Source organism: Cotesia glomerata, linkage group LG8 (genome assembly GCF_020080835.1).
Source record: "Cotesia glomerata isolate CgM1 linkage group LG8, MPM_Cglom_v2.3, whole genome shotgun sequence".
Taxonomy (NCBI): Eukaryota; Metazoa; Arthropoda; class Insecta; order Hymenoptera; family Braconidae; genus Cotesia; species Cotesia glomerata.
In genome coordinates this window covers 2,885,649-2,898,962 of record NC_058165.1, presented here as the reverse complement: position 1 = coordinate 2,898,962, position 13,314 = coordinate 2,885,649, and the positions used below count along the sequence as shown (strand labels likewise).

The following is a 13,314-nucleotide window of genomic DNA, read 5'->3' as shown; positions in this document are numbered from 1 at the left end:
TAGCGGGAAGTTAAAAATGATTTATTAAACTGCAACAAATAATATTGATGGGTAAAAAATATTATTTTCTCCCAAATAAATGACTAAAAATTTTGTTACTAAATCAGTTTAGTACTTCGTACTAAATCCTTCTATCCTTGTAATACTAAAGAGTTTATTTTTTAGACAAAAATTTGCTTATTTATCTTATATAAAAAATTTTTTTATGTCCCACACATAAGATGAAATTATTATAAAAAATTGTAAAGAGTTGTTATAACTTTTTTTTTTCTAAAAGATATAAATATAAAAACAAAAAATATTAATGAAATTCTAATAGAAGAGGTTTCAATAACAAAGTTCATAGTTCAAACGTTTGACTTCTTTTGTCTGAACTATTGACTTTAGGTGTACGCTTCAAAGAACCTTTTTTGTGTGTACCAAATTTAATCAAGTACAAAATTGTTTATATTAAATTTATTCTCTTATAGTAAGTTGTACAGTGCATCAAAGATCTTGTGAAGAAATTTATCATGCAACATTAAATAAACTTTTTATTAATAGTTCAATTTTTTATCATTAAATTTCAGAGATTTAAATTTAAGATACAATAAAATTTAACTGTTAATAATTATTCATTAATTATTGATAAAAAATCTTTTCGACCCTTGATTTAAAGATTAAATTAATAATTTAAAAATTAATTAACAATTAATACATGTAATTAAATTATTAAATATTTTTAGTGAACTAATGGTTGTTAAAAAAATTTTTAATGGCATTTTTTATTTTTATTATTTATATAGTTTTTACATTTCTCAAGTTTACTTTTTTACTTACAAATTATCGCATTACACCAAGTCAGACGTCAAGTATGACTCATTGTTCCGACGAGCACTTTTTATTCTTAACTCAAACTGGAAAAAGAAAAATTTTTTAATGATAATAATTGAAATAAAGAAAAGTGTATTTTTTTTTTTTTTTTTTTGATAATATTAATTTTTGTAATTTTGAATTGCAGGAAAAAAATTCATTTTTAAATTACAACGTCTCATGTATCTTGACCTTACCACCGTACCAACGTCAGGGCTATGGGAGACTTTTAATCGATTTTAGTGAGTAAAATTAATTATTTTTCTTTTTTTTTTAAATTCTTTAAAAATTTAAATCCTATAAAAAATTTTGTTAAAATTTAGAAAATAATTCAAATCTTATAAAAGATTTTTTTTTAATTCAAAAAATATATAAATAAATTTCTTACAATTTTTATATTAATAACTTAAATTTTTAATTAAAAATAAAAATTTTTTAACTATTAAAAAATTTGATACAGACTAATATTTAAATTTTAGCCGATTTTAGTTTGAGTTATGCTGTTTTATAAACTTTTCTTTGTCCTTGATAGTGCGAACCTATAAAAAACAAGTTTAGAAAACCTCTATAATAAAAAACTATAAAATTCGAGATGACTTGAAACTTTTTATGAACTTTAAAAATTAAAGGCCAGAGAGACAACGAGCGATTCCGAACTCGTTCGGCTTTTACCTCAACTTTATAGAACTCATTCACAAAAAGTTTTGAATTTATTTTTTACGAACGCGAAAAAAATTTAAAACAACGCTTTTGTCAGCTCGAAATTCGCTTTAAATTTTAAGATGGACTATTTTTATTGCTCTTACGTATTATTCTTACTATAAAAAAATTTAAAGACAAAATTTAAAATTCTAATAGTTATTTTTAATTAATTTTCACTAGATAAAATGTATAAAATAAATTTTAAATTAAATTAAAATTCAATTTTAATAATGTCAGATAACAATATTTATTATAAATAGTTCTTTTATAATATATTTTTAGGAAAAAAAAATTGCGACGTTTATATATACTCTGGTAAACTTTTTCTACTAGCGAGAGATCGTAGCCACCTATCGGCAAAACCAAGAACTAATTTCTAAAAAACTAAAATCTATCAATTGAACATCAAACTAAGTTATAAAAAATAAAGTTCTCAAATAAATACAATGGCAATCTTGCAGTCACTATGTGACTGCCGTGACTTTTGAACCGTAAATAAATAAAATTTTTCTTTATTAAATAATGTTTTTGTTAAATTGCACTGTACTTTCTTAACTATTGACGTTTTTAAAGATATAAGCTCATCCCGATGTTACACTCATTAAGACCTTTCATTTTAGTACCCACATGATTTTTTCATATATTTGTTATATTTGATATATATGATATTTATGAAATATATAAAGTGTATAAAAAATTGATGTGGGTACTCAAATGAAATGTCTCGATGACTGCATCACCAAGAAGAGCTTGTATCCTTAAAAAAATCATCAATTGATAAAATACAATGTAATTTCTTAATTATTGACATTTTTAAGGATATAAGCTCATTCCGATGTTACACTCATTAAGACCTTTCATTTGAGTACCCACATGATTTTTTCATATATTTTATGTATTTGATATATATGATATTTGTGAAATATATAAAATAATGCATGTGGGTACTCAAATGAAAGGTCTCAATGAGTATAACATCAGAATGAGCTTATATCTTTAAAAATGTCAATAGTTCACAAGATACAAGGTCATTTTTTAATTATTGACATTTTTAAAGATATAAGCTCATCCCGATGTTACACTTTTCGAGACCCTTCATTTAAGTACCCACAAGGCATTTCTTATAGATTTTATATATATGATATTTGTGAAATATATAAATATATAAAAAATATGAAAAATCAATGTGGGTACTCAAATGAAAGGTCTTGATAAGTGTAACATCATGATGAGCTTATATCTTTAAAAATGTCAGTAGTTGAAAAGATACGTGATTATTTATCAATTCTTGACATTTTTAAAGATATAAACTCATTTTAATGGTACCCTCATCAAGAGCTTTAATTTAAGTACCCACAAGACATTTTTTATATATTTTACATATATGATATTTGTGAAATATATAGATATATAAAATATATGAAAAATTGATGTGGGTACTCAAATGAAAGTTCTCAATAAGTATAACATCAGTATGAACTTATATCTTTAAAAATGTCAATAGTTCACAAGATACCAGGTAATTTCTTAATTATTTACATGTTTTAAGATATAACCTCATTTCGATGTTACACTCATCGAGACCTTTCATTTAAGCACCCACAAGGCATTTCTTATATATTTTACATATATAATATATATAAAATATATAAAATATATGAAAAATTGATGTGGGTACTCAAATGAAAGGTCTCAATGAGTATAACATCAAGATGAGCTTATATCTTTAAAAATATCAATAGTTCTCAAGATACAAGTTAATTTCTCAATTATGTATCTAGAAATTATTTTCGAAGGCATTGATGAAAATAATATAAAACACAAATTTAACCCTAAAAACCCATTTTATCATATAAATACACTGGCCACAAAATAAATAATTAACTGATCCAGGTAATTTTCCAATTTATATCCTTGTCACACATCATTACCGTGACATAGTAAGCTTCCACTTACTAGGGGAAGGGGAAAATAAATATAAAACGTCTGATGACGGTGAAAATGGAAACCTCTGGCGTTTTTACCAGTGACGTCATTTTCATTGATGCTGACGTCAAGTGGTGGAGTCGTGGAGTTAGTAACACCGTACTCTACTACTAGGTAGTGGGAGTGATGTTCAGGTGGTATGAGTGATGTTCCCCACGGGGATGAAAGAGAAGGAGAGAAAGATGGATTACTTTGCGAAAGAGACGGATAAACTTTGGTTATGAATCCTCCTCTGTGTGTTATGTGTTCAATGCTCTGCGTACGCATTTGTAAAGCCCAGACAGAGCCTTGGTGGTGATGCGGTGGTGTGCTGGTGGGTAGACGTCTGGTGTGACCGTGGTGTGATGCTGATGATGAGGATGAGGGTGAGCAACGGTACGGGCTTCGTATCAATGTTGTCAAGTGGTCGGGTTGGGTTAGGTCTATATATTACTATTAGTATTAGTACGAGCGAGAAAGAGAACACAAGAAAATTATAAAGGAAGATAAAGACAGTGATAGCTTGTTCAAGAGAGAAATCCTGCCGCAGAAAAGCGAGATAGTCGATGTCTCGCCGCATCGATCCACACCCACCACCATCGCCAACACCATCATACTACTCTAGTACTACTAGCATTACCACCCACACCCACCCATCCAGCCGGTACCTTCTACGCACACACTGGCAACTCGCAACTGGCAACTACTGTGTCCCTGGTTACTACTGATGCCGATCCTGGAAACCAGTGTCTGCTTTTACACGTATATATGTGGACGTAGATGAAGAAAAGGAGTTGAGTATAGTACAGAAGATAAATTTAAAGGAAAAATAAGTAAATGGCTAATGCGCATGTACCAAAATCCCTGGATACGTCAAGAGTTCGTTGACTTTTAGATTCTTTTAGAGAAAAATTGTGGGATAATTTAGTAATTTGGGTGGTGGGTCAAAATAGTCATTAGTAATTAGTATTAGATTGTTTTAGGTGAAAATTTTTAATGGTTCTTTTTATTAAAATTCGATGATTTGAGGAGATTAAAAAGTTATGCGTGGTCAAGAGAAGAAATTTTGAATAAAGATGATTCTTTTGAAGAAATTGTTTTTTATTAAGAACGATTGATGTTTCCATGATTCTTGATCCCCAGACAAAATATCTCAAATAATTGAATTTTTCAATAAAACAATTCAAAATAATACACACACGGAAAAAAGTAAACTGTAATAAATAACAGCCGATTTATAATAAGTAATGATCAACTGCTAAAAATTACCATTTCAAACAGTAAAATCGTGATCTTACTATTCACTTTATAATATTTACCATTTAAACGTTACAATTTACTCTTTACATGGAAGAAAATACTATTCCAAACAGTAATATTCGCTATATAAATGTCTAAAATGTTAAAGTTTAATAATTAAGAGTTCAGACTTTGATATTTATCATTTCTTACCTGAAAAATGATCTTATGATATGTAAAAAGTATAAAATAAAGTTAGTAAATTTCTAGTACAAGCAACGTCAATATTTACAAAGTAAAATGGTAAATTTTAAACGCAATGCTAAAAATCAAACTGTAATTATTGACTTGCTTGGACTCGTAAAATGTATATTTTAAAAGTATAATTTTTACTGTTTCAAATGTTAAATTCTCCCAGAGTGAGACCCCCTTCTCTTTCATCTAAGTTCCCCTTCTCCTCATAATATCGACTATATATTGAAATGGCAATTTTTACTGTTTGAAACTGTAATTTTTTAAGATGAAAGAGTCGTTATTTACTACATTGACAGCTTCTAATCACTTATTTAGAATATTAAATTATAAATTGTGGCTTTTATACTTTCTACATTAAGTTCTGTAATATTTATATTTTGGCCACCCCGATGTCCGCTTTACTGTTTAAAACTATAAAAATTAACCGGAATCCGAGTGAATATTACAGTTTATTTTTTTCCGTGCAGAAAAAAGGTTCACTTGAGCCAAAAAAAGATTTTTCTTCCTAATTATTTTCTTGAGCGAAAAAAAAAATTTTTTTTAACACAAGAAATTTCACTTATGCCAACAAAATTAATTCTCTTGCTTTAAGAAATACGTATCTTGATCCAAGAAAATTTATTTAAGTCAAGAAAATCTTGTTGTGAAGAGAAAATTTAGCCTCGAGCTCCAAAAAATTTAGTTCTTGATAGAAGTTAATTTTCTTGAGAAAATTTCTCTCTTGCTCCAAAAAATTAAATATAAAGATAGAAGTAAATTTTCATTAATATTTTTATTGATTAACATGTCAAATGGCAAGATCGAATAATATTTCATCATTTTTTTTCATTCAATATGTATAATTGCACGGTAAAATAATATAAAATGGGTATCAAATATTCTCGAGAAAAATTTTCTCAAGGTGAGAAAATTTTTTTCTCAGCTGAAATAGGCGCTGTTTCCCTAAGTATCTAAAAATCTTTATCAAATATAAAAATTTATTGTATCAAGTATTTATGATAATTTGAATTAAGAAAAAATCTTCCACCAAGAATAGAATTTAAAGAAAAATTTTAACTTCGGCCAACACAATTTCAGTCTTCCTGCAGGCACCCGACAAATTTTCTTGAGCCAAGAATTTTGTTCTCCCATCAAGAAATTTTTCTTTCTACGTATGGGTGGTTAAGAGACGAAATTTTGAACAAAATTGATTCTTTAGAAGAAATTGGTTTTTATTAGAGAAGAAATTTTAAGGTAGTACTCTCAGTTAAAGATTTACCTTTAGAATTCAATGAAATTTGAAATATTAATAAATTATAAAAAGATAAGCCCACTAAATTTTTAAAGCTTGAGCGAACCAGTAAATGAATATTTACCTTTCAAAGTTTTATTTTTTTTTGTCTTATTTATTTAATTTTTATGCCAAGGCAAAATAACCAAATGATGATAAATTATCATTGATAATATAGATAAATATCTCTAAATATCTCTAAATATAGATAAGAGCTCGTTTATTACTTTTGGATGTTATGTTGATCGTGTCCCAACTGAATTTAAATTATATCTAGTCAATAAGGAGCTAAAAAGAGTTCAATCCTACAAATATCTGGGATTGAGCATTGATAGTAGACTAAAATGGGACTATCATACCAAAGATTTATTAACTAAGTTAAAATTTTTTACATATGTTTTCTATAAACTTAGTTATGACTTATGAATAGAAGGACTTTAAAAATAATTTACCATGCAATGATTGAAAGTATTATTAACTATGGATTAATTGCCTGGGGTGGTGCTTATAGTACCACTAGAAATTCTACAGTATCAACTCAAAATAGACTGATTCAAAAAATTATTATAGATGAAAATTGTAATGTTCTAAATATACAAAAAACTTTCATTGTAAACTCACTCATCTTCTATTTCAATGATTGCAGGCACAAACTTTCAAATACTTTTTCAATACTAGAAATAAGTCAATCTCACTTCCTAAAATTAATAAAAAGATCACAAGTCAAAGTGCAAAATACACGGCCTTTAAATATTTTAATTTATTACCGAACGAATTAAAATATTTTGCCGGAACAACCAAATTACTGAAAATAAGTCTAATTCGATGGATAAAGCAATGTGACTTATGATTTTTCTCTAAACTACTATTATAAATTAATTATATATGTAAACTAGCTTTCTTGATTTGTATTTTAATTTATACCAGTCCTATGAACAGATGTTATGCATCTCTATAGGACAGATATGTCATTTATTGTATTATATTATATTTGATTATCTGTAATATTTTCTGGTTTAATAGATAAATAAAATATAGATAAGTTTATAATAAAGTACACGTATAACAGTATTAAAAATAGAAGACCGACATCATCAATTTTAAGGAACTTTATGATTTTAAATGATTTAATAATATAGACGGAAAGAAAATTGAAGGAGTTTTACTATTTTACTATTGTAATTTTTACTAAATAAAATAGTAACCGTGGACTATACTTCTCATTTAGTAATTTTTACGATCTACTATTGTAAATTTTATCCAACAAATAAGACTAGCAAGAGTCTTAAAAAGTCGAATACTATAGAGCAAATTATACAATATGTGTTTGTGAACTTTACAATTCAACTATTGTAAAAATTCACAGTTGGTTTTTTTAAAAGAAATAATAGGGAGAGAGAGAGATAGAAGGTTGGACTAATTGGTACCTGTACAGTAATCGAAAAAAAAGAAACCGACATTTTCGTGCTATCTGGGAATCGAACCCAGAACTCTGTGTTGGCAGCCAGAGACTCTCCCTCTACGCTATCCGAGGTAAACTAAGACCCATGTCCTTTAACATTTACATAAACTCGGAGTCTAGCGCTGTGCACGGCCATCACTCACACTAATTGAGAAACATTCCAATTCAACTATTGTAAAATTTGCTATAGTTCTATTGGAAAGATACAGAGGTAGCACTGGAAATTTTCATCTCTTACTTTTTACAATAGTAATATCGTATTTTATCATGAATAAATAGTATTTTTTCTTCTAAAATATTTGACAATTAATAGTAATAAAAGTATAGTCGACCTTTACAATACTTGTATCTTAAATTTTCCCAGAAATTTTTCCCGTGTAGACATAAAATTCTGTACGCAAATCTTAAATTTTTAATTTTTTAATTTTAAATTTCAAATGGCCTGTTTGATGTTTATAGTACACTGTCTAGTTCTAGTTTTACAAAAAATTCAAAAGCTTTACTTTTGAAAGAGTCTTTTAGGGTTAACAGGTCTTATAAAAAATTACAGTTTTTATTTTATTTTACAAAAAAACGTTCAGATTTAAATAAAAATTTAAGTGAAAAAAGTAGAGACTCAGAGGATTAGATAGTTATAATTAATAAAAAACTTTAAAAAGTTATCACTGTCTCTCTTTCTGTAATGTAACTTCGTATAGGAAAATCAACTGCGTACATCTAATAGTCTTTGTATGGTACCTTAACTGTATTGAGCGGCAACTGATTACAAAAATGTGTAATTTTTTATACAACTGATAAGTCTAGCGATTGCAGCGCCTCCTCAAACTTGATGGATAATACTGTTACTTAGATTTATTTTTACTGGAGACTTCGGTAAACTTTTTAGTAATTTCAGTAAAAAACATTTTATTTTACTGTAATTTTCAATATTAATATAAGGTAAAAGCCCCAATTATTGACGGGGGTCTAAATATTGACGCCCTAAATTATTTTTAAATATATTAAATTATCTGTAATAAGAATAACGATCAAATAAATTTTTATTAAATTCTAATTAATTAAAAAATTGAAAAAAATCACATTCAGTTCAAAATATTAAATATTAATTATTAAAAAAAAATAAAGTTAGCACCAGTTCATCAAATCAGCTTACGAGCGTCTATTTTCTTAACAACTTTGGTTAGAAAAGCATTTTTTTAACTGCCGAGTTTAAATTAATTTTTCATGTAATTATATGATCTATTTTTTTTAATTAACAATATATGAAATATTTATAAAATTAAATAATCGAAATTAATTTTATGCTCTACGATATTTAAATAATGGGAGTCAATAACTAGTTCATAATTTTTATGGTGAATCCCATATTGACAGCCAGTCGACAGCGCTATGACGCCTTTTTTTTAAGTATAAAATACGTTATATACGCGATTATATTCAAGGCTTTTAACTGTCAAATAACTCGGCGTGTTTTAGTGTTAAATAAGTTTTTAAATAAATTGTTATATTTTTCATAATAATTATTCATTCATAGAAATTATTATTAATTAACTTTAATAATATTGATTACTTTATACCAAGTTTTTGATAAATAACAATATAACCAAATGATTCGACGCATGTGCAGTAGGGGCGTCAATAATTGGAGTTACGGTACGTCAATAATTAGATCAATCAGTTTTTTAACCCGTCAATAATTGGTGTATCCAGATCATATATTTAATTATTTAAAATTAATTAGTAAATATCACTGATTATCATTTTAAAAAAAGAAATTGATTAGTTAAAACATTACTGAAGACATTACCGCAAACAAAATTCATCGATATTTATATCCCACAAAAAACAGTTTACTGTAAACCGCCGCGCCGAGTACACTTCCAACTATTGTTACAAACTATAATAATTCAATTTTTACAAAAAACTATTGAATCGAAAAAAAAAAAAAAACGAAGTACAAAAAATTTTTTAGATTAAAAAAACATTAACAGGCGAGACCATCTTTTTCTCGCTTTGCTCTCACGGAGTTCAACGGAAATATCTCTGTCGCACTCCCTACAGCAGAGCAATTGCAGTTTCGATTGGTTTCACGAAACGAATGAAATTTTTGAAAAAAACGCTTTGTGGTGAAATAGTTTATTAAATTATCTATTATCTCTAAAAACGTTTTTTCAAAATTTCCATTCGTTTCGCTAAGCCGATTGAAACTGCAATCACTGGTCTCGGCTGTTAAAGACAGTAAATACTAAGGAAAAAAATTTAATGTATTTGGTGAGCATCATTCGAATATTTTCATTATCCACAGTTTTTAAAATTGATACTTGTAGTGTGAATTGTATAGCACACCAAGTACACTAAATTTTTTTCCTTAGTATTTACTGTCTTTAATGTTTTTTTAATCTAAAAAATTTTTTGTACTTCGTTTTTTTTTTTCGATTCAATAGTTTTTTGTAAAAATTGAATTATTATAGTTTGTAACAATAGTTGGACGTGTACTTGGCGCGGCGGTTTACAGTGAAACTGTTTTTTGTGGGATATATCTTTTTTTTGTAAAGAGTATATTAAGTGACATAATCAAATATTTTATAAATATTTTAAAATTCCAAATATGTACTTCTCAAGTAATTCAGCTGATTCTTTATGCATGAATTTTTGTAATAATTTAATTACAAACAAAATTACTACAATACTTTAAATGACGCGCGTGACTAACCAATGTGACATCTAAAATATAGCGGTAATGATTTTGTGGCTCCACCTACTGTCATATATTGAAAAGTTAAACTAAAGACCAACTACTTATGGTAGTTTTCCAATTACGAGAGCACAGTGCGACTCATTGCCGCACGGTGCCGCATTAGCACATGTTTAATTGAAACAGATTAGTTAAGAAATGCAGCAGTAGATTGCGTTGGTATTGCTTCAAGTTTTGAACAAAAATTCGAAAGTTTGGCTATCTAAAAATCTAAATATTTGTTCACCTGTATATTTAAATCTTTAAAATCTTTGGAAACATTCATGTTAAGCGGCTAATTCAAAACCCTCAATCACATCATGACAATGCTTACAAATATAAAAATCTAAAAAACGATTTCATTTTATAAAGATAAAATAATAAAAAGAATTGTGACGCGCCTCGATATTTTATATAAATTTATATAAAATTATTCTTAGTTATTAAAAATAAACTCAGAAAAGAATCAGAAAATATTACGAGAGAGAAAAGACAGCCGCGCGCAGCCTACTCGGGAACGAAAGAGAAGAGAAAGAGAGACGGCGAAAGGGGCCGGAGACAAGCCGGGAGTAGTAGGGGAAGCAGCCGGGGAATCACAGTAGCGGGGAGACGCGTAGTTCGCGCGCTCGCCGTGAGGCAGCGCGGTGTCGCTCAAATGGTTCGCCCGCAGACTCTTGCTCTAGAAGTATTATAAGCAATTTTCTGAGCAGTTTTTGTCAGATCAGCTTGAGCTTCTGAAGCGAGTGGTACACTTACAGAAGAGGTTTTGAGTGCTGTGTTGTACAGAATAGAAGGATATATCCCCCTTCTATATTAAATCTGTCCTCACAGTGGATCTTTTGAGCCAGGTTGACCTGAGGTACTCGGGTCATCGAATAGCCTCTATTGCACGGCAAGAGGTTAGGTTGTGGTACACAACCTGTCGTTCTCGAACGAATATTGGGAAATAGCTAGGTGGTTGTGAACTCCTGGACTTGGAGGTACTCCTCGTCGGAACACCTAGGGGGAGATACGGCTGGGCGTCGAGGTACTTGACAAATCCCGGTATCTCTATATTTGGACAACCGAGCCTCTCTTGGTTGATAGAGGGAACTGAGGAGAGTTAGATAGATCCGCGGACGCGACGCGAAGTCCTCAGTAGGCTGCAAGTAGGTTACGGCTTGTCAGTAGTATTTGTATATTATATTTTGAGATAAAAGTTAAGATAATACGTATTGTTTATTGTTTCTTTAGTGAATTGAATATTGTATAATTGTATCTTGGTTTGCAATAATGAATTTGATTTGATTATTATTTTTATGAGTTTTGATGAATAAATTAACCTTATATTTGGAATCTGCGTTATTATTTGGTTAAGATTAGTTAGTTGTAAGTTTATCTGTGTTGCGTGATCCCCATCCCGACCCTGGACACGGCGAGCTAGAGCACGGGGAAGACGTGTTCATCACGACGAGGCTTTAAAACCTTCCGCAACGTCACAGAATATAAATTCGTTTAAGTTAGTCATCCATAATTAAATATTAGAAATAAAAATATAATAGTTAAATATAATCTGTTTTATTGTATATATTTAATTTTATTGCAATAATAATTATTTATCAATAATAATAAAATACACTTACAACTGTCAAAAATAATAAAATTTGATAGATAATAAGATAAACGTTAATTATACCAACTCAATACAAAAAAATACTTTTAATTTTATGTAGACTCGTTGGTAACTCTTACGCATCACATCCGCGAGCAAAGGTTTTTTGAGTGTCCAACTGTGTGAAGCGTTGCTGTTATTGGAACACTCGAAGCTGCGCACAATGCCGCATTATGCGCTCTAGTGCTGTAATTGGAAAACTACCTATATCGGCGCTAAGTTCAGTACTTAGTATATTAACTACTTAGATGGTAGAATAACAGGGTTAAGTGGTGCCAACTTGGAAATAAGAAAATTCGCCCTAAATTTGTAAAATCTCTCGTAGAATCGAAAACAGGCGCAAGCAAAAGTTTTCAAACTGGCGATATATATTAAATAATTGTTAAGAACCAATAATTTTTTGTAATATATGCATAATTGGTAAAAAGAAAGTTATTAACAATGATGTCAAGTGTTAGTGTCTTAGCAATAATAAAAAAATATAGAGCTAAATATGTGAGGAGGTTATGTTGACATATGATGAGAGAATAGAGACACGTTGTCTCACGCCATATATTGGACGTGTACTTGGCGCGAGACACTATCGTGTCTCCGGATTTGATTGCTTAAAAAAAATGAAATCATAACTTTGTCTCTTATAGCGTCAATAATTGGGGCTTTTACCTTAGTAAAAAATAATTATTCACTTTTTTTTACGGTACACTAAAGTAAAAACTATAATGATTCTTGTCTATATTATTTTTACATTTCATTTGTTAATAATAATTAAAAAATTGTAATTAAATCATAAATTGCTCAACGTCCCACGTGTTAAAAATTTGGAAGCGTTCGCACTAGAAGCGTGTAAAAATTTTCTTTAAAACAGAAAATTTTAATCAGTTGCAATAAAATTCTTAAATTTATGAAGATTTTGAGTAATTTTTTTATTGCTTCGCATTTATTACGCTTTTATAGTCATTTTGTGGACTTTTTTATTAGTAACAGACTGGTTTGCATTGTCATCATGGAAATGTGCTCCACAACTACCACCAGGACAACAATGACTCAAACAACTACCGGTTACACAGACAGACCAGGCTTACATCAATGGCACAGGTCGTGATGAACCCTTTCCACCCTTAACCTTTTTTATCTAATGCCATGCCTGATGGGTGAGCGAGGTCATGTGAGGTCACGCAATTGTA

The 13,314-nt window shown here is 29.0% G+C and overlaps 1 protein-coding gene across 2 annotated transcripts in view; it reads left to right on the top strand.

Annotated features, from left to right (window-relative positions):
- Positions 1–13,314, top strand: part of LOC123270385 (histone acetyltransferase KAT7) — a 71,208-nt gene that overhangs the window by 42,242 nt on the left and 15,652 nt on the right. Inside the window, exon 9 of one of the 2 annotated variants that reach the window (XM_044736404.1) lies at positions 1,001–1,094. The exons of the other annotated variant lie outside the window; for it this stretch is intronic. Coding sequence (XP_044592339.1) covers positions 1,001–1,094 — 94 coding nt within the window. The remainder of the gene's footprint in view (positions 1–1,000; positions 1,095–13,314) is intronic. 2 annotated transcript variants of the gene reach the window in all.